The sequence below is a fragment of the Eumetopias jubatus genome, unplaced genomic scaffold (genome assembly GCF_037043125.1).
Source record: "Eumetopias jubatus isolate StellerSeaLion01/CBP00866 unplaced genomic scaffold, mEumJub1_p1.0 scaffold_10, whole genome shotgun sequence".
Classification (NCBI taxonomy): Eukaryota; Metazoa; Chordata; class Mammalia; order Carnivora; family Otariidae; genus Eumetopias; species Eumetopias jubatus.
The window spans coordinates 103,037,527-103,059,119 of NW_028274816.1; the positions used below are offsets into that span (position 1 = coordinate 103,037,527).

Genomic DNA, 21,593 nt, shown 5'->3' on the forward strand with positions numbered 1-21,593 from the left:
TACGATGTCGGACCTAGAGTTCAGAATCATGACTTTAAAGATACTAGCTGGGCTTGAAAAAAGCATGAAAGGTATTAGAGAAAGGCTTCCTGGAGAAATAAAAGAACTAAAATCTAACGAAGTCGAAATCAAAAAGGCTATTGATGAGGTGCAATCAAAAATGGGGGCACTAACTGCTAGGATAAATGAGGCAGAAGAGAGAATCAGCGATATAGAAGACCAAATGATGGAAAATAAAGAGGCTGAGAAAAAGAGAGATAAACAACTACAGGATCACGAGGGCAGAATTCGAGAGATAAGCGATATGATAAGACGAAACAACATTAGAATAATTGGGATCCCAGAAGAAGAAGAAAGAGAGAGAGGGGCAGAAGGTATATTGGAGCAAATAATAGCAGAGAACTTCCCTAATGAGAGGAAGGAAACAGGCATCAAAATCCAGGAGGCACAGAGAACCCCTCTCAAAATCAATAATAATAGGTCAACACCCTGAAATCTAATACTAAAACTTACGAGTCTCAGAGACAAAGAGAAAATCCTGAAAGCAGCTTGGGAGAAGAGATGTGTAACCTACATTGGTAGAAACATTAGATTGGCAACAGACCTATCCACAGAGACCTGGCAGGCCAGAAAGGACTGGCAGGATATCTTCAGAGCACTAAATGAGAAAAATATGCAGCCAAGAATACTATATCCAGCTAGGCTGTCATTGAAAATTGAAGGAGAGATAAAAAGCTTCCAGGACAAACAAACACTAAAGGAATTTGCAAACACGAAACCAGCCCTCCAAGAAATATTGAAAGGGGTCCTCTAAGCAAAGAGAGAGCCTAAAAGCAGCATAGATCAGAAAGGAACACGGACAATAAACACTACGAGTCACCTTACAGGCAATACAATGGCACCAAATTCATACCTTTCAATAGTTACCCTGAATGTAAATGGGCTAAATGCCCCAATCAAAAGACACAGGCTATCAGATTGGATTAAAAAACAAGACCCATGGATATTCTGTCTGCAAGAGACTCATTTTAGACCCAAAGACACCCCCAGATTGAAAGTGAGGGGGTGGAAAACAATTTACCATGCTAATGGACACCAAAAGAAAGCTGGGGTGGCAATCCTTATATCAGACAAATTAGATTTTAAAACAAAGACTGTAATAAGAGATGAAGAAGGACACTATATCCTACGTAAAGGGTCTATCCAACAAGAAGATCTAAAATTGTAAATATCTATGCCCCTAACATGGGAGCAGCCAATTATATAAGGCAATTAATAACAAAAGCGAAGAAACACATTGACAACAATACAATAATAGTGGGGGACTTTAACACCCCCCTGACTGAAATGCACAGATCATCTAAGCAAAAGATCAACAAGGAAATAAAGACTTTAAATGACACACTGGACCAAATGGACTTCACAGACATATTCAGAACATTCCATCCCAAAGCAATGGAATACACATTCTTCTCTAGTGCCCATGGAACATTCTCCAGTATTGATCACATCCTAGGTCACAAATCAGGTCTCAACTGGTACCAAAAGACTGGGATTATTCCCTGCATATTTTCAAACCACAATGCTTTGAAACTAGAACTCAATCACAAGAGGAAAGTCGGAAAGAATTCCAATACATGGAGGCTAAAGAGCATCCTACTAAAGAATGAATGGGTCAACCAGGAAATTAAAGAAGAATTAAAAAAATTCATGGAAACCAATGAAAATAAAAACACAATGTTCAAAATCTTTGGGATACAGCAAAGGCAGTCCTGAGAGGAAAGTATGTAGCAATACAAGCCTTTCTCAAGAAACAAGAAAGGTCTCAAATACACAACCTAACCCTACACCTAAAGGAGCTGGAGAAAGAACAGCAAATAAAGCCTAAACCCAGCAGGAGAAGAGGAATACTAAAGATCAGAGCAGAAATCAATGAACTAGAAACTAAAAGAATAGTAGAACAGATCAACGAAACTAGGAGCTGGTTCTTTGAAAGAATGAACGAGATTGATAAACCCCTGGCCAGACTTATCAAAAGGAAAAGAAAAAAGACCCAAATCAACAAAATCATGAATGAAAGAGGAGAGATCACAACCAACACCAAAGAAATACAAACAAGTATAAGAACATATTTTGAGCAACTCTATGCCAGCAAATTAGATAACCTGGAAGAAATGGATGCATTCCTAGAGATGTATCAACTACCAAAACTAAACCAGGAAGAAATAGAATACCTGAATAGACCTATAGCCACTAAGGAAATTGAAGCAGTCATCAAAAATCTCCCAACAAACAAAAGCCCAGGGCCAGATGGCTTCCCAGGGGAATTCTCTCAGGTTTTAAAGAAGAATTAATACCTATTCTCCTGAAACTGTTCCAAAAACTAGAAATGGAAGGAAAACTTCCAAACTCATTTTATGAGGCCAGCATTACATTGATCCTAAAACCAGACAAAGACCCCATCAAAAAGGAGAATTACAGACCAATATCCTTGATGAACATGGATGCAAAAATTCTCACCAAAATACTAGCCAATAGAATCCAACAGTACATTAAAAGGATTATTCACCATGACCAAGTGGGATTTATCCCTGGGCTGCAAGGATGGTTCAACATCTGCAAATCAATCAACGTGATACAATACATTAACAAAGAAAGAACAAGAATCATATGATCCTCTCAATAGATGCAGAAAAAGCTTTTGACAAAGTACAGCATCCTTTCTTGATCAAACTCTTCAGAGTATAGGGATAGAGGGTACATACCTCAATATCATAAAACTCACTTATGAAAAACCTGTAGCGAATATCATTCTCAACGGGGAAAAGCTGAGAGCTCTTCCCCTAAGGTCAGGAACGCGGCAGGGATGTCCACTCTCACCACTGCTATTCAACATAGTATTAGAAGTCCTAGCCACAGCAATCAGACAACAAAAAGAAATCAAAGGCATCCAAATCGGCAAAGAGGAAGTCAAACTCTCACTCTTTGCAGATGTTATGATACTGTATGTGGAAAACCCAAAAGAGTGCACCCCAAAACTGCTAGAACTCATACAGGAATTCAGTAAAGTAGCAGGAAATAAAATCAATGCACAGAAATCAGTGGCATTCCTATACACCAACAACAAGACAGAAGAGAGACAAATCAAGGAGTCGATCCCATTCACAATTGCACCCAAAACCATAAGATACCTAGGAATAAATCTAACCAAAGAGGCAAAGGATCTGTACTCAGAAAACTATAAAATACTCATGAAAGAAATTGAAGAAGACACAAAGAAATGGAAAAACGTTCCATGCTCATGGATTGGGAGAACCAACATTGTGAAGATGTCAATGCTACCTAGAGCAATCTACAATTCAATGCAATCCCCATCAAAATACTATCCACTTTTTTCAAAGAAATGGAACAAATAATCCTAAAATTTGTATGGAACCAGAAGAGACCCCGGATAGCCAGAGGAATGTTGAAAAAGAAAAGTAAAGCTGGCGGCATCACAATTCCGGACTTCCAGCTCTATTACAATGCTGTCATCATCAAGACAGGATGGTACTGGCACAAAAACAGACACATAGATCAATGGAACAGAATCGAGAGCCCAGAAATGGACCCTCAACTCTATGGTCAACTTATCTTTGACAAAGCAGGAAAGAATGTCCAGTGGAAAAAAGACAGTCTCTTCAACAAATGGTGTTGGGAAAATTGGACAGCCACATGCAGAAGAATGAAACTGGACCATTTCCTTACACCGCACACAAAAATAGACTCCAAATGGTTGAAAGACCTAAACGTGAGACAGGAGTCCATCAACATCCTAAAGGAGAACACAGGTAGCAACCTCTTCGACCTCAGCTGCAGCAATTTCTTCCTAGAAACATCGCCAAAGGCAAGGGAAGCAAGGGCAAAAATGAACTATTGGGATTTCATCAAGATCAAAAGCTTTTGCACAGCAAAAGAAACAGTCCACAAAACCAAAAGACAACCAACAGAATGGGAGAAGATATTTGCAAATGACCTATCAGATAAAGGGCTAGTATCCAAAATCTATAAAGAACTTATCAAACTCAACAGCCAAAGAACAAATAATCCAATCAAGAAATGGGCAGAAGACATGAACAGACATTTTTCCAAAGAAGACATCCAAATGGCCAACAGACACATGAAAAAGTGCTCAATATCGTTCGGCATCAGGGAAATCCAAATCAAAACCTCAATGAGATACCACCTCACACCAGTCAGAATGGCTAAAATTAACAAGTCAGGAAACGACAGATGTTGGTGGGGATGCGGAGAAAGGGGAACCCTCCTACACTGTTGGTGGGAATGCAAGCTGGTGCAACCCCTCTGGAAAACAGTATGGAGGTTCCTCAAACAGTTGAAAATAGAGCTACCATACGACCCAGCAATTGCACTACTGGGTATTTACCCCAAAGATACAAATGTAGGGATCCGAAGGGGTACGTGCACCCCAATGTTTATAGCAGCAATGTCCACAATAGCCAAAATGTGGAAAGAGCCAAGATGTCCATCGACAGATGAATGGATAAAGAAGAGGTGGTATATATACACAATGGAATATTATGCAGCCATCAAAAGGAATGAGATCTTGCCATTTGCAATGACGTGGATGGAACTGGAGGGTGTTATGCTGAGTGAAATAAGTCAATCAGAGAAAGACATGTATCATATGACCTCACTGATATGAGGAATTCTTAATCTCAGGAAACAAACTGAGTGTTGCTGGAGTGAGGGGGGTGGGAGGGATGGGGTGGCTGGGTGATAGACATTGGGGAGGGTATGTGCTATGGTGAGCGCTGTGAATTGTGCAAGACTGTTGAATCAGAGATCTGTACTTCTGAAACAAATAATGCAACATATGTTAAGAAAAAAGAAAAAGAAGAAGATAGCAGGAGGGGAAGAATGAAGGGGAGTAAGTCAGAGGGGGAGACGAACCGTGAGAGACGATGGACTCTGAAAAACAAACTGAGGGTTCTAGAGGGGAGGAGAGTAGGGGGATGGGTTAGCCTGGTGATGGGTATTAAGGAGGGCACGTTCTGCATGGAGCACTGGGTGTTATGCACAAACAGTGAATCATGGAACACTACATCAAAAACTAATGATGTAATATATGGTGATTAATATAACAGTAAAAAAATTTTTAAAAAATTAAAAATAAAAAATAAAAAAAACAGGTTCTAGAGGGGAGGGGGGTGGGGGGATGGGTTCGCCTGGTGATGGGTATTAAGGAGGGCACGTTCTGTGTGGAGCACTGGGTGTTATGCACAAACAATGAATCATGGAACACTACATCAAGAACTAATGATGTAATGTATGGTGATTAACATAACAATAAAAAATTAAAAATTAAAAAATTTAAAAAATAAAAAAACATAACTGGAGACTGAATACACCATTCATTTATTCAACAAAGAAAAAATGATTTGATTAATTTCTTTTTCTATTTTCTTTTTTTTTTAAGATTTTATTTATTTATTTGACAGAGAAAGACACAGCAAGAGAGGGAACACAAGCAGAGGGAGTGGAAGAGGGAGAAACAGACTTCCCGCCGAGCAGGGAGCCCGATGCGGGGCTCGATCCCAGGACCCTGGGATCATGACCTGAGCCAATGGCAGACACTTAGTGACTGAGCCACCCAGGCGGCCTCTTTTTCTATTTTCAAAAGCCATTTTCATGCTTTGCCAACTGCCTAGCTCACAAAATATTGATCTTTATAGACATTTTCCTAAGACCTGTTTACAACTCCTTCCAAAATTAGATGTTGAAAAAGCTCACTCTTAATCTGCCTCTCTTGCTCTCTTGCTCTATCTCTATTTCTCTCTCTCCCTCATTTCAAGTTCTATCCTATTCCTTACAACATATTTTCAATATAAGCATCTAGAGCTTCTCTTTTAATCAACAATCTGATTTCTATAGTTTTTTTATTTTAATTTTTTGTTATTGTTATGTTAATCACCATACATTACATCATTAGTTTTTGATGTAGTGTTCCATGATTCATTGTTTATGCATAACACCCAGTGCTCCACGCAGAACGTGCCCTCTTTAATACCCATCACCAGGCTAACCCTTCCTCCCACCCCCTCCCCTCTAGAACCCTGTTTGTTTTTCAGAGTCCATCGTCTCTCATGGTTTGTCTCCCCCTCCGACTTCCCCCCCTTCATTCTTCCCCTCCTGTTATCTTCTTTTTTTTTTTTTTAACATATATTGTATTATTTGTTTCAGAGGTACAGGTCTGTGATTCAACAATCTTGCACAATTCACAGCGCTCATCATAGCACATACCCTCCCCAATATAGTTTTTTTTTTAACTTAAATGTGTGCACATTAAAAAGTAATGACATACCCAACCAACCTGAAATGTGAACACATATGCTGTTTGTGTTCCAAAAGACTAATTAATAATACATCTCCTCATCTGGTTTGATGTATCCATATTATACTGTGCCTTGTTTGAGGAATAATCTGGGGCCAGTGATCACTGCCACATTGTAGAGCATCTACTTCAGCTTTGTGCTATTAGGAGCAAATGAGGGAAGATATTGAAAGAGCAGGTCTTTAGCCCCAGGGTGGAAACTAGAACCTATGGGGCATATAACTTATATTACTGGTCTCTTAAGCAGTAATTCAATCGGTGAGAGTTTTGTTTATTTATCAGGATGCTGTTTGCAAGGCAGTTTTCCTGGGTCAGGCAAATTTACTGAAAACCAATTTAGAGAGCAAACATTATGTTGATCAAGTTGACCAACTTTCTATATTTGTATTGTTGCTATAGGCAACAGATGCCCCAACAATTAACTATGAACACCCCAGCTTTTTTGTTTATAAAATGAGAAACAGGGGCATCTGAGTGGTTCAGTCGTTAAGCATCTGCCTTTGGCTCAGGTCATGATCTCAGGGTCCTGGGATCGAGTCCCACATCCGGCTCCCTGCTCAGCGGGAAGCCTGCTTCTCCCACTCCCATTCCCCCTGCATGTGTTCCTGCTCTTGCTATCTCTCTCTGTCAAATAAATAAATAAAATATTTTTTAAAAAAATGAGAAACATGACCTACACAATTTTCAAGGTCTCTTCCAGACATGAGAGCCTACAGTTCTTTGTATTTAAAAATAAGCACCATGAAATAAATACATACATACATATATAAATACATAAATTCATAAATACATACATAAATAAATTATCTGTGCAGAGGTTTGACTCTGGAGTTCTGAAAAGACCAAGTGAACTAGAGTTATGGTGGTAATTTGTATATGAGGGATAATGTGAGAACCAAGAGAGTGGAGAAACCTTTCCTACTACTTCATTATACACCACCAACCCAGTTCTTCCCAGATCGGAGCATTCAACAGTCATCTTCATAAATATGGAAATACTTTATTCCTTTCCATATCATTTCACTTGTAACTATTTCATTAAATACAACAGGTTTTAAACACAGAGGCCATGATTTTTTTCTGAATTAACTTTGTATGGTATCTAGAACTACAATGCCCACAAACACCCACAGTTCCTATATGCCATCCTCCTCAACCAATGAGAGCAATATACCCTGAGATGTCTGGGCAAAATGACCCCCACGCCCCGCCAAAGACTGCAGATTCTATATGTATCACATCGGTCCATATTGGGGGGAAAAGAGTTGAAAATCCTCTGGCTATGTAGTGCTTATAATAACTTTCCAAATTAGTGGCCATACTTAATATTAATCATTAACACCCTCAGCGGAGTCTGTCTCAGAGGTCAAAATGTACTTCCTATTAGCTATAAGGAAGTGCGAATCTAATAAATATTTATTTGAGATGCTGTCATCCAACAACCTGGAATAGCAGGGGCTCTAAATTCTAAATGACTTGTATATGAACAAGAGTCAACAGGATCTGTATCTAGTCCTCAGGTATAATTCAGAAAAATTAATAGCTATGAAATACCAGCCTGGTTTCCTCTGGTCACATTACAAGTTATAATAATCTACCAGAGCATAAAACTCAGTGCAGCAGAGGAGCTGGGAAATTCTCCTGCCCTGAAAAAAACATGTGGAAATCTTCACAAGAATTTTTCTAAGTTGGATGACTGAACCCCATAATAACAGAATTGTCGAATCATTATATTGTACACCTGAAACTAATATAACACTGTATGTTAATTATACTTCAATTAAAAATAAGAATAGCCTTATTATATCATATTTTAGTTTAAATTTGAAATCTCAAAAAACATACAAATACTAGCCAAAAACTACTGGAATAACAGTTATTTTTCCAAAAAGTTAAGAAATGATATTAATGATTTTAATGAGACTTTAACTGTTTCATTTAAACATAACTGGGTCTATCCAGAAGGAATAATTAGGCTAAAGAAGAAAAGAAAAATTATCATGTTTAATAACTGCACTAATATTCCTAGCTCTTAGAAAGCTAACTCTTGATTTAAATAATGCTTCTACACACCTTGATCATATGTGTTAATGTATTAAACTCTTAGCTGAAACTAATTCACTGCAAAACTTGTGTAATTTAAACAGTACAATTTTCCAATGACTTTAATCAAAAGACCTCCTTCTCCACAATGAATCATGGAACACTACATCAAAAACTAATGAAGTACTGTATGGTGACTAACATAACATAATAACAAAAAAAAGACCTTCTCCCCCATTAAGCAACAACAACAGACATTAATTTTGTGGAAACACATATATAAAAGAACACAGTTCATGTGTTTATTATAAAAGGTCCATTGAAGATTTTAGCTGTGACAACTATTTACAAAGTAATTTAAAGCTTTGTAACAAATAGCAAGGTCTGCTTATTACATGCTCAGTTACTGGTGGTGAACACTCAGTGAGTATTGGCTGATGCGAATATGAATGGATGAAAACATAAGTAAGAGCTATCCGCACATATATCATAAAGAGCATGAAGTAGGTTTAACTCTCCCAATTTTTACTTTTATAATGTAACTGAAGCAAAGTCTAACATAAAGTATATTTTAAAATACACTGTTTGGGCAATGTCCACAATAGCCAAACTGTGGAAAGAGCCAAGATGTCCATCAACAGATGAATGGATAAAGAAGATGTGGTATATATACACAATGGAATATTATGCAGCCATCAAAAGGAATGAGATCTTGCCATTTGCAATGACGTGGATGGAACTGGAGGGTGTTATGCTGAGTGAAATAAGTTAATCAGAGAAAGACATGTATCATATGACCTCACTGATATGAGGAATTTCTTAATCTCAGGAAACAAACTGAGGGTTGCTGGAGTGGTGGGGGGTGGGAGGGATGGGGTGGCTGGGTGATAGACATTGGGGAGGGTATGTGCTATATGGTGAGCGCTGCCAATTGTGCAAGACTGTTGAATTACAGATCTGTACTTCTGAAACAAATAATGCAATATATGTTAAGAAAAAAAAAAAGAAGATAGCAGGAGCGGAAGAATGAAGGGGAGTAAGTCGGAGGGGGGGACAAACCATGAGAGACGATGGACTCTGAAAAACAAACTGAGGGTTCTAGAGGGGAGGGGGGTGGGGGACGGGTTAGCCTGGTGATGGGTATTAAAGAGGGCACATTCTGCATGGAGCACTGGGTGTTATGCACAAACAATGAATCATGGAACACTACATCAAAAACTAATGATGTAATGTATGGTGATTAACATAACAATGAAAATTTTTTTAAAAAATACACTGTTTGGGCGCCTGGGTGGCTTAGTTGGTTGAGCGACTGCCTTCGGCTCAGGTCATAATCCTGGAGTCCCGGGATCGAGTCCCGCATCGGGCTCCCTGCTTGGCAGGGAGTCTGCTTCTCCCTCTGACCCTCTTTCCTCTCGTGCTATCTCTCATTCTCTCTCTCTCAAATGAATAAATAAAATCTTTAAAATAAATAAAGTACATTGTTTATAAGAGAGAAATAATATAGTCACGTTATTTTAGAAGAAAGATGTTTGTAAAAAAAAAAAAAAGTAACCAAAAAAACTCAAACTCAAAAGTAAAAAGCCATTGGTTTTCAGTGGAAGAACGACAACAAACTGAGGCACTAAAAAAGTAAATTCCAAATTCTTCAGAAAGAATGTGCAGAGATTTTGGATATGCCTTGTTTTAGATTTCCTCTTCTTTATTTTTTTTTGTTTATTTGCTTGCTTGCTTTAATCATATACAAACCTCAAAATATCAAAATGAAAATTAATTTGAGGTGTTTTCAGTAACTTCTCCAATCCTTTGAAATACGTAACCTGATTAAGGAAACGATTTAAATGTTACAGTGAATTTCTTGGCCAAGGGGTTTGAATGAGGAAGAACAAATGAATAGATTCCATTCCATAGGTTCGACAATGTTTATCAGAGCTCCACTGGTGAGGTCACACCCAGAGCTCACCATACGTCTGGATGTCTACACACCTGCAGAGGCTTCCAGCCCAATCACGGAGGCTGGGTGTAATCCCAAGGCACTACACACACACCCTGCCTATACATTGCTCCGCTGATGCCATGAGCCTGTGGACCCGTAGGGAAGATCAGGCTTCTGTGAAAACTTCTGCCAGGGAAATCCACTGGGGATTCTAGAAGGGAGCAGCTATAGTTTCAGAATGGATGGAGCAAGTAATCTGTCTCATGGTGGGTGCTGAGCTGACCTTATAACAGGGGAGAGAGACTCCTCCATGCACCAGGTCAGGTGCAAAGCACTATGCTATTTTTTCCGTTTGCAGGGAAAAAGACCTAAAGCCAGGTAGTGACTGAAAAATTTAAATGAATTATCTGGCCTTAAAACATTAGAATTAGGGGGGAAAAATTCAAAATCATCTATCCACCACTCATCTAAATTCACTTAATTCACTTCCCCAAACTACATCTCCAAATGTATAAATGTTTCATTCCTGTTTTAAATACCTGAAGCTTTGTGTTTGTACAAAATATTTTAATAGTTTTATAAAATACAACCTCTAAATAGGGATAAACTTAAAAACAAAAAAAAGCATAAAACAGATTCTGAAGAGTGATTATCCATACTTAAAAACCACTGTTCTTATGCAAATCAAAACCACAATGAGATATTACCTCATTGCGTTAGAGTGGTCATCATCAAAAACACAAGAGATAACAAATATTGTTGAGGATGTGGAGAAAAGGGAACCCCTGTGCACTACTGGTGGGAATGTTAAGTGGTACAGCCACTATGGAAAATAATATGGAGGTTCCTCAAAAATTAAATATAGAATTATCATATGATCCAGCAATCCCACTTCTAGGTATATATCCAAAGGAGATAAAGTCACTATCTCAAAGGTATCTGCACTCCTATGTTCATTGTGGCATTATTCACAATAGCCAAGATATAGAAACAACCTAAGGGTCCACAAAAGGACGAAAGGATAAAGATCTCACACACACACACACACACACACACACACACACACACACACACACTGAAATATTATTGTGTCACAAAAAAGAAGGGAACCCTGCCATTTGCAACAACATAGACAGATCCCCAGGGGCATTATGCTACATGAAATAAGCCAGAGAGAGAAAGACAAATACTACATGATACCACTTACATGAGGAATCTTAAGATAAGAAAAAAACATCAAACTCATAGAAACAGTGGTTGCCAGGGCCTGGGGGGGGAGGAGAAATAGGGAGAGATAAAAGGATACAAACTTTCAGCTTTAAGATGAATAAGGTCTGAGGATCTAACGTAAACTATGGTGACTATAGTTGATAATGCTACACTGTACACTAAGAATTTACTAAAAGAATAGAACTTAAATGTTCTCATCAAAAAGAAAAAGATAAACTAAAAAAGTTTTTTAAAACATTGTTCTTGATCACCAGTGTAACTATTATGCACCCACGTCTATCTTTTTAGGTACCTAAATTATTCACAGCATTTGCCAATATTCTTTTTTTTTTTTTTTTTTGGAGAGAAACAAGAACATTAATTTAACATCAACAATGACACTGTGTAACAGCACAGGGAGGTAGTGGAGAGAAGACAGTCAGGCTTCCTGTTCCCTAACCAGCCTTGACTTTAATGACAGCGCCCCAGCAACATGGAAGCACCTCACCTAGCCTCTCAGTGGAATGGGAAAGGGCAGGGGGCTGGGAACTGGAAATCAGAGGCTCACAACTCAGAGAAGGGCTGATTTGCCAATATTCTTTATCTGTATATTAGGATGAAAAAAAATCTGCCAAGGCAGGTGCAAGGGCTAAAAGAATACATCCTCCTGTTTCCTTTTGTTGCCTGTTTAAAAAAAGGAATTGCCCCTGAGAAAAGCCTCTAAGAAATGCCTCTAGTGGTAATTTCTAGAATGAAACTAAACAGACTGCTGTACAAAGGGGAAGAAGAAAAAAACAAAGCAAGGCACGGTGGACAGTGGTGTCAATCCAAAGGTGAGATGTCAGCAGAGGAGGTGTTTCTTTCCTATGAACTCTATAAAAGACAGCTCATCCACCACTGGGAGACAGACTGCTCCAGCCATCCAGAAGCTACAGGTGCTCCCTCCTAAAATCCTCAATGGATTTCACTCGCAGAAGCCTCCGTAGAGGCTTGAGTTCCTCCTCGCAGGGCTCTGCACTCAGCATGAGTGGCTCCATGTATAGGAAGGGGGGCACACAGCACTTCGCAGCTGCACCCAGCGTCTATGGGGGAGCTGGAGGTCAGGGCATCCGCATCTCGAACTCCAGACACATGATGAGCTACGGGAGTGATCTCACCAAAGGAGACCTGTTTGTTGGTGATGGGAAGATGACCATGCAGAACCTAAATGAACGCCTAGCAAGCTACCTAGAAAAAGTGCAGTCCCTGGAACAGTCCAACTCCAAACTTGAATTGCAGATCAAGCAGTGGTATGAAACAAACATGCCCAGCACCAGGGACTACAGTGCATATTACCAACAAATAGAAGAGCTGCAAAAGCAGGTAAGGGATGACACCTGTGTTTTCTACACCACTGTTGAGCTGCAGGATATATACCAAGAGGGCATATACGTTAGGTGGGTCCAAACGGTTGTTATAAAGCAATTAGGCTGAAATGCTACATCTATAAAATGGTACATTCTACCATCTATCCTTAGTGCTAGAGTAGCTGACTACATAATTAGATGACTGTAAATATTTTTTCACTTTTAAAAATCTAATTACATGGAAAATATGAAAATATAATCTGTATTTTTGTCAGTTTACCAGGACAAGTCTAATTGGATAGTAAATATTTTTTTCTCTGAAAAGAGCTAAAATTTTTATGTGATTATAAATCTCAGGTTTTTTTCACCTGGTTCTCATTAACTTTTGAATTCCCAGTCAACTTAGAGATATTCCTCCTTTAATTTATGTAAACATTGTAATATAAGTATTAAGAAACTGTATCATAAATTTCAATGACAAAGTGAGTCAGCATGGAAATAAGGGGAAGGGATGTAAGTATTAATGGCACCCAGATTTTTTTAAAGATTTATTTATTTGAGGGGCACTTAGGTGGCTTAGTTGGTTAAGCATCTGCCTTCGCCTCAGGTCATGATCCCGGAGTCCTGGGATCGATCCCCACATCGGGCTCTCTGCTCAGCAGGAAGTCTGCTTCTTCCTCTCCCTCTGCCTGCCACTCTGCCTACTTGTGTGTGTGAGAGAGAGAGAGAGAGAGCAGGGGGAGGGGCAAAGCAAGAGAGAGAATATCAAGAAGACTCTCTGCTGAACTTGGATCCCTATGCAGGGCTCAATCCCAGGGCCCTGAGATCATGACCTGAGCCAAAATTAAAGAGTCAGCTGCTTAACCAACTAAGCCACTCACATGCCTCAATGACATCCAGATTTTTAAATGCCCTGTTTAATGATCTCATCATCATCATCACAAGCAGTTCACAAACCACTTCTACAGTAACAAAATGTTCTATTGCCCCCAATTCAAATTTGTTGCAGTCATATCACAACCCACTCCCACCAGAAGGTGGAGTTCTGTTTTATCAGTTATGTGCAATAAAGGAAGTGGACTTTGTTCCTAATTGAAAAGTTCAGATATGACAGGAGCACTTGTTCTGCTTTCAAATTCTTATCAAGGAAAGAATCCCTTTCATTTTCATTTCTATTTTAACATTCATATTCCTTTAGAGCAAAGGCCACCTCCTTACCAGCAAGTCTCTTTTTCTTGCATTTTTATTAGACATCAATGCAATTTGAACCAGATTCCACTGGAAGTTACTTTAGGGGTTTCAGGAACTATGGGGAGGTGAGGCAAAGGTGTCTAAATTGTCTTTCTGCCAAAAGGTCATTCTTCTCAGGCTCCCACTAAAATTTACATTCAAAATCAGCAAACTATTCTTCCCTACCTGTCTCATGATTCATGTTTCTGAATCTACTTTGGATCAGCCCAAACACATAGACACAGCCATCTATTCCATTTAGCAGGGCAGACTCAGTATATGAAGGCAGCTCTCTCTGGGACTGGATCTGCTGAAAGAGACATGTCATTGTAATATCTTCTACAAGCAAAGATCCATATACATCATAGAGAACTCACCCTTAGATAACCCTGTTTTTAAGATGGAGAGCTTATCCATCCTGACAGCTCCAGTGCCTAGCACAACTCTCACATAACAGTTGTCCATTCACTCAGCCAATATTTAGTACATACCACGTGCTGGGCCCCATGCTGGGCATTGGGGAGTATGATGGTGAACATAATGTGATTTAGGGGTGAAATAGGTACAAAGGCAACATACCTCCCACACAGAGGGATAAATTCTAGCAAGGAAGGCTGTGTAGAGCACTGAAAACACAGGCAGTTCATCCAGTTCTGCCTTGAGGAAATCACTGAGGTTTCCTTGAAGCAGATATCTAAGGCAAAATGTGGAAGAGAAGTAGTTCACCAAGCAAGAAGGGCTAACAAGAATATTCTAAGCAGGAACATCAAAGGGAAGGCACTCAATAGAGTTTGATGGCTCAAGTTGAATGAAATTTTCCTTTTGTAAAACCATAAGAAAGCTCACCAAACCCTGGAGAACAGTGTTACATTTTACGACTCAATATGTTAAATGGCCGTATCATCACTCTTTCTATTTTCATGTGGAAATTCTTGTAATGAATATCATCTTTGATAGAATAATGTTTATATCTGAGGATACACTCAATCATTTGAAACTCCTGTCCAGTTGAAAATGTCATTCTTTCTCATATATTTTCCAGATTAAAAACGCACAACTGGAAAATACACGTTGTGTCCTGCAAATTGATAATACCAGACTGGCTGCTGAGGACTTCAAGCTGAAGTAGGTTCTAACACCATGGTAAACCTTCCTGAAAAGGGATTCCCTGTAGTAGTCCTTCATGACACTCAGCTTTCCACATTCTTGTTGGTAAAGGAGCTACCTTAAGTAATTTCAGAATCTGGGAGTTTGAAGGCTGTTAGGAGCTATCTGGTCTAGCCCAGCACTCAGGGGTACACTTTCCTCTCCCACATTCCTAACATTTTGCCACCCAGCGTGTAACTGAACACCTCCAGTAACTACTACTGTTTTCGCTGGTTAGCTCTGGCTGCTAGACCACTCTTTTTTAGTAACCTCACACCTACCTTTTCGCCCACTGAACCTAATTCTGCCCTTTGGAGTAACACCAAAGCGATATACAATCCCCTTTTGCAGTATGCCCTTCTGTTATCTAAAGCGAGCCATGTGTCTACGTGTGGTGATTCTCCAAGTGAGTCATCCATGCTCCTTCAAGTGCCTGCCAATTGTATGGCCCAACTTCCAGAGGGCGACCTTTGACGCTTCTGAGTTTGCTGGTGTTTTATAATAGAGTCTGACAAACCAAAGAACTAAGACTATGATTAAACCAGCTCAGATTGTGTTCACTCTCTTGTAACCATATCACACCACATGTGATCACAGCTGTTCCTCATAAATGGCCCCTATGCTAGGGCTTTCTCATTCTGAATGTGTACAATGCGTTGGTACTAAAAAGTCTTTTGTGGTTTAGAAGGGTAGCATTTGAATGCTACGAGGGATCAAAAAGAAGGAAATAGGAAAGCAGATCTGAAGATTAAAGCAGTAAACATTCATTAATTCCAATTTTACTAAGTCAGCACCTGGATATTCCACTGCATTATCATTTTTTAAAGTTTTGCTACTTTAATAAAAATGAGAGTATATAAGATTGTAGGGGAGAATCATAAATTCTTTAAGATAATCCACTTTTGATGCATCTGCTTAGAAAGTAATAAAAATAAATAGATCATGTGCATTAAGTAAATCTAACCATTATTTAATATCAATAATGAGAATCCTTTGCTGACACATTAAGTAAAGCAAAATATTTTTTATTTCTTTTAAAATATATTTTAGAATTTAGAAACATTTAAGAGTTATTTCAGACTGCTTTTTTACCAATCACTCCAAATTACAAAGATTATATTATGGAGCAAATTATCTGATTCCTAGGTTCTCATGAACATTTTTGGAATGTATAAAGAGGGACACATCATTAGTTTTTGATGTAGTGTTCAATGATTCATTAGTTACGTACAACAGCCAGTGCTCATCACAACAGGTGCCCTCCTTAATACCCATCACCCTGTTACCCCCTCCCCTCTGAAACCCTCAGTTTATTTCCTGGGGTCCATAGTCTCTCATGGTTCATCTCCCTCTCTCATTTCTCTCCCTTCAGATTTCCCTCCCTTCCCCTATGGTCCTCCGTGCTATTACTTAAGTTCCATATATGAGTGAAACCATATGATAATTGTCTTTCTCTGCTTGACTTATTTGAATTAGCATAAACCCCTCCAGTTCCATCTATGTCGATGCAAATGATAGGTATTCATCCTTTCTGGCGGACTCTACATCAAAAACTAATGATGTACTATACAGTGGCTAACTGAATATAATATAAATAAATAAATAAATAAATAAATAAATAAATAAATAAATAAATATCTGGTAGAATTTTAAAAAAATAGAGAGGGACACAGTGTATTGAAATAGATCCTCCTATACCACATAAAAACATCTCATTATATTAAGACTCTGTCTTCTATAATGGCTTCAAAAGGACTCAATTATCTCTGCATACCAATTAATTCACAGGTATGAGACTGAAAGGGAGCTACGCCTAACAGTGGAGACTGATATCCAAGGCCTGAATAAGGTCTTGGGTGATCTATCCATAACTAGAACAGACTTGGAGATTCAACTTAAAGAACTGAGTAAAGACCTGGATATCCTCAAAAAAGAACATCAGGAGGTGAGGAAATATTCAGAAGTGGTGTTGGGAATGACAGAATGACTCTAATAATGATAATGGGGGGGCGGAGGCTGGTAAAGAAAATGACAATAATAATGGTGTGAGCAGTCAGGGTTCAATGACAGAGCAGTACCTAGACTAGAATAAGCCCTACCTAAGTTACTGTCTTTCTTTTTTACTCATCCCCACTGAAAAAAGCCATTAAGACCTATGTCTTTTCTGCCTAGCCTCATGTGAGAATGTGCTTCAGACTATAATCAGGATTTTCACTCTTGTAGGAAGTGGACAGCCTATACAGACACCTGGGCAATACTGTCAGTGTAGAATTGGATGCTGCTCCAGGTCTGAATCTTGGCACCACCATGAATGAAATGAGGCAGAAGTATGAAGTAATAGCCCAGGAGAACCTTCAGAAGGCCAAAGAACAGTTTGAGAAACAGGTAATAACATAATTCTGAAGGGCAAGCAAAGGTGTAGAAGCTGTCCTTCAAAAAAAGATAACCCATTTTCTTTCCTTTCTCTTTCTCCTTACTCATTTATTTTTTTCATTTTTGGAACTTTAGACTCAAACTCTGCAGCAACAAGTCACAGTGAGCAATGAAGAGTTAAAAGAAAATGAGGCTCGAATAAAGGAGCTGAGACGCACCTACCAGAACCTGGAGATAGAACTCCAGTCCCTCCTCAGTCTGGTAAAACACGTCTAACTTCCTACTCTCAACGCAGTGTGTGTTTACTAAGTGCCTGTGTGAGGAATTCTGGAAATACAGAAACCTCTAGGAAATAACCCCTCATCCCTGCAGAGCTGGCAGGGAGACAGGCCAAGCCACTGACTATAATTAAAATACAGAAAGAAATCCAGGACAAGAGCAATGTGCTGTAAGGATGCAGAGGAACAAGTAGATCTGGAAGACTTCACACAGAAAGTGGCATTTCAGCTAGATCAGAAAACTCGAGATGAATTTGTAGTTGGGAGAATAGGGGTAAACAAATCAGTCTGCAGGCTAAACAAATCAGTCAGCTCCTGACAAAACTATGCTGTGTTAACAACCCCCCAATTGCAATGGCTTACAACAACACTACAACACTACATCCATCATCCATCCATCGGCTGCAGCTCTGCTCCATGACATTCCACTCCAGGGGTAAGGCTAAGGGAGGAGACCCTGGCCAGGGCATGCCAGTGTTGTAGCAGAAAGAAAAGAGCAATAGCCAGACCATCTGACAGTTCCTAAAGCTTCTCAGAAAAGGTACTTGTCAGTTTTACCTACCTTTCATTAGCCAAGAAAGTCACATGACCAAATCTGGTATCAATGGGATGAGGAAATCTAATCCTCCCCTTGGAGGGGCACCACAAATCACAGGGAGAGGAGGTAAATACGGAGAACTAGAATACAATATACCACAGTAAGAGAACAATGAGTGTGAAGCTAAAAACAAACAAAAGACCCTTAGAGGTCATAGCAGCTGGCTGGGGCTCAGGAGCTAGTGGTCCTAGTAGCTGGCTGAGGTCACCTAGATGGAAAGAGTGGGAGATAAAGCTAGAAATATGAATTATGCCCACAGTGACTAGCTGTGGGAATTCTCCTCAAAAGAAATTAAAAGTGAACCACCTCTTAAGTCTTCAACTAAGAAACATCCACTTTTTCTTGTGCTTATAGAAAGAAACTTTGGAGCGTACACTAGAGGACACCAAAGATCGTTACAGTGGCAAATTGGTCACCATCCAGGCAGTACTGGACAACCTAGAAGGCCAACTGACACAGATTAGGACGGAAACAGAACGCCAGAGCAACGAATACAATATCCTCCTTGACATAAAAACCCTGCTTGAGCAGGAAATTGATACTTACCGCCGCCTTCTGGAAGGAGATGACGTCAAGTAAGGCTCTTAGAATCAAGGAATATGTGCCAGTGTCTACATGCTGTGCATTAAACCCTGTCACTCATTCCCCAGCACCAATGCAATCCCTAGCACAAAAGCAATTACACACACCAACCACCACCAACAAAACAAAAATATACCAAAAGTACGCCCATCTCCAAAATACCAGGTACAGCCTTTGTACTTGAGGTCATGTGTAGGGCTGACTTAGAAGATGGTTATACAGTAAACGATACAGATTATGCTTTTGCTAATTTTTATGATTAATACATAATTGGAAGTACAATAACTTTTAGAAATTCTCCTTGAGAGGTCATGAAATGAACAGGCCACAGAGGTCTGTGGGAACCAGTTTGAGAATCATCACTATTGCCATAGAAACTGTCAACTACTACACCCAAGAAACTCAGTAAGAGAACACAAGATTTAAACTTCCACTGTAATTTTGTTACTTTAATTACAAAAGCTTCTAGTACAGAGGAAATAGGTCAGTTCTGAAGATATAGATAGATAGATGATAGATATAAAATAATATGTCAAGTTGAAAAGTAAGAAACTCAAGTTCAAAGTAACAAGCATGGTAAAAGCAGAAAAAATACAAACACAGCATTAATACACACATCACACAGACTTTATTTTGAAACAGAAAATGCAGGACAGCCCTTCATTTTCAACATGGCAATAACACCTTTTCCTGTTTCTTTTTCTTTTCTTAAAAAAAAAAAAACAAAAAAAAAACAGAATTCCAGAACATGCGATAAGCATCCCAGAGCAGAAAGGTAAGTGTTCTAATTTCACGTGTTTCCTGTGAGACTGACTCCTCACTCAGTAACTTACCACTTATTAAATGCCACTGTTGAAAAGTAAATAGAGATCAGTTCTCAAGGGAGCACATACTACCCTAGGGGTTCTGAAAATCAGGCGCATTACATAAAGAAACGCCCAACATGGAAAGTTTGTCACACTCCCACAACAGGGTGATTTTCTTGGCCCAAGCTATTGCTGTCCTGAGACATCACGGGATCCTGAAAAGAAAAAAAATAAGATGAAAAAGTGCATTTGGCTTAATTCAATATTGTATATTTCTCTTTGGGGGTGGGCATAGAAAATTTGTGAATTTGGGGACAGTGGCATATTTTCTGCATTTGTTTATAAATTGGACAAGATTATTTAAGAAAAAGAATGGGTTTCTTTTTCTTTTAGGAAAAATATGTATAAAATAATAATGATTTAGAGTTGAATGTTATAGACCAGCAGAGTCATGTTCCTGAGTTAATATTTCATACTTAAATCTAAACTCAGATATAAAGAGAAAAAGGAAGATTATGACAGTCGTGAAAGAAGTGGTAGACGGCAAGGTTGTGTCAAGTAAAACCGAAGAGATGGAAGAAGATTTGTAAACAGCTACCTGGAGATGCTGCTGAGGGTTTGAAAGAAATGTAGCTATAATTTTTGCTCCCTATAAGAAAGCAGCCATCAGACAGCACCATTAGTGCTTTGTGGTAATCAGAAGGGGACAAAAGCCCATTTATCAGTCTCTGTAATTGAATATAAATTGTTTAACTCAGAGGAGCTGCAAATCACCTACAAAAATGAAATCCAACGAGCACTAGGACATTTAAAATATCATTACCACCATCTCTTTACGATGAACCACATTAATTATAAGTTAGAGACCACCTAATACCAATTCGTTAATGTTCCTGAAAATTACAGCACATTTGAATTACACTAAATCTCACAAAGCAGAAAAATCCCTGAAAATTGCAAATAAACTGCTCTCTCTAATTTTTCCTGTTTCTGAATTGCAAAATCTCCTTTCAGGGGCCCTTGGATTCTTAAATGAGCCAATTTCTTGGTTAATTTCATTGGATTTTTGATATTGGTACAATCCTGCTAGCTTTAAGTTATATCTGCATTTTTTCCATTGTCTCCTCTGTCTTTTAAAACTCAGCTCAGCTCTTCGAATAATTTGAGTCAGGCTCCAAACACAAATGCTGAGCAGAATAAGAATGAAGCACATTATGCTTGAAGTGGGAGTAGATGAAATGTAAAATTAGTGAAACCCTTCTCAAGGCAGAATGCCTCTCCTTATGACAATAAACTGCATAAATCATCAGGTGTTCTCTTTCTTTATGGGGTAAACGTGTTATGAAATGTTTCTCACCTTTTTTTAAAACAACTTTAATGAGATATAATTCACACACCGTAAAATTCATCCTTGTAAAGTGCAAAATTCAGTGGTCTTCAACATATGCACAGGATTGGGCAACCATCACACTGCCTAGTTTTAGAATGTTTTCATCACTGAGAAAAGAAACCCAGCAGGAGTCATCCCTCCATTTCCCTTCCCCCCCAGTCCTGGCTACCACTAATCCACTTCCTCTCTCTATGAATTTGCCTACTCCAGACATTTCCTACAAATGGAATCATACAATGTGTTCTTTTGTGCAGAAATGTTC

The 21,593-nt window shown here is 39.0% G+C and overlaps 1 protein-coding gene across 1 annotated transcript; it reads left to right on the forward strand.

Annotated features, from left to right (window-relative positions):
* The first annotated feature begins 12,494 nt into the window (after nucleotides 1-12,494).
* On the forward strand, nucleotides 12,495-21,192 carry KRT20 (keratin 20). The gene is made up of 8 exons (XM_028089903.2): nucleotides 12,495-12,944; nucleotides 15,201-15,283; nucleotides 17,093-17,249; nucleotides 17,528-17,689; nucleotides 17,813-17,938; nucleotides 18,908-19,128; nucleotides 19,873-19,910; nucleotides 20,434-21,192. The coding sequence occupies exons 1-8, from the start codon at nucleotides 12,540-12,542 to the stop codon at nucleotides 20,529-20,531; spliced, it is 1,290 nt and encodes a 429-aa protein (XP_027945704.1). The 5' UTR covers nucleotides 12,495-12,539; the 3' UTR covers nucleotides 20,532-21,192.
* Nucleotides 21,193-21,593: the final 401 nt, after the last annotated feature.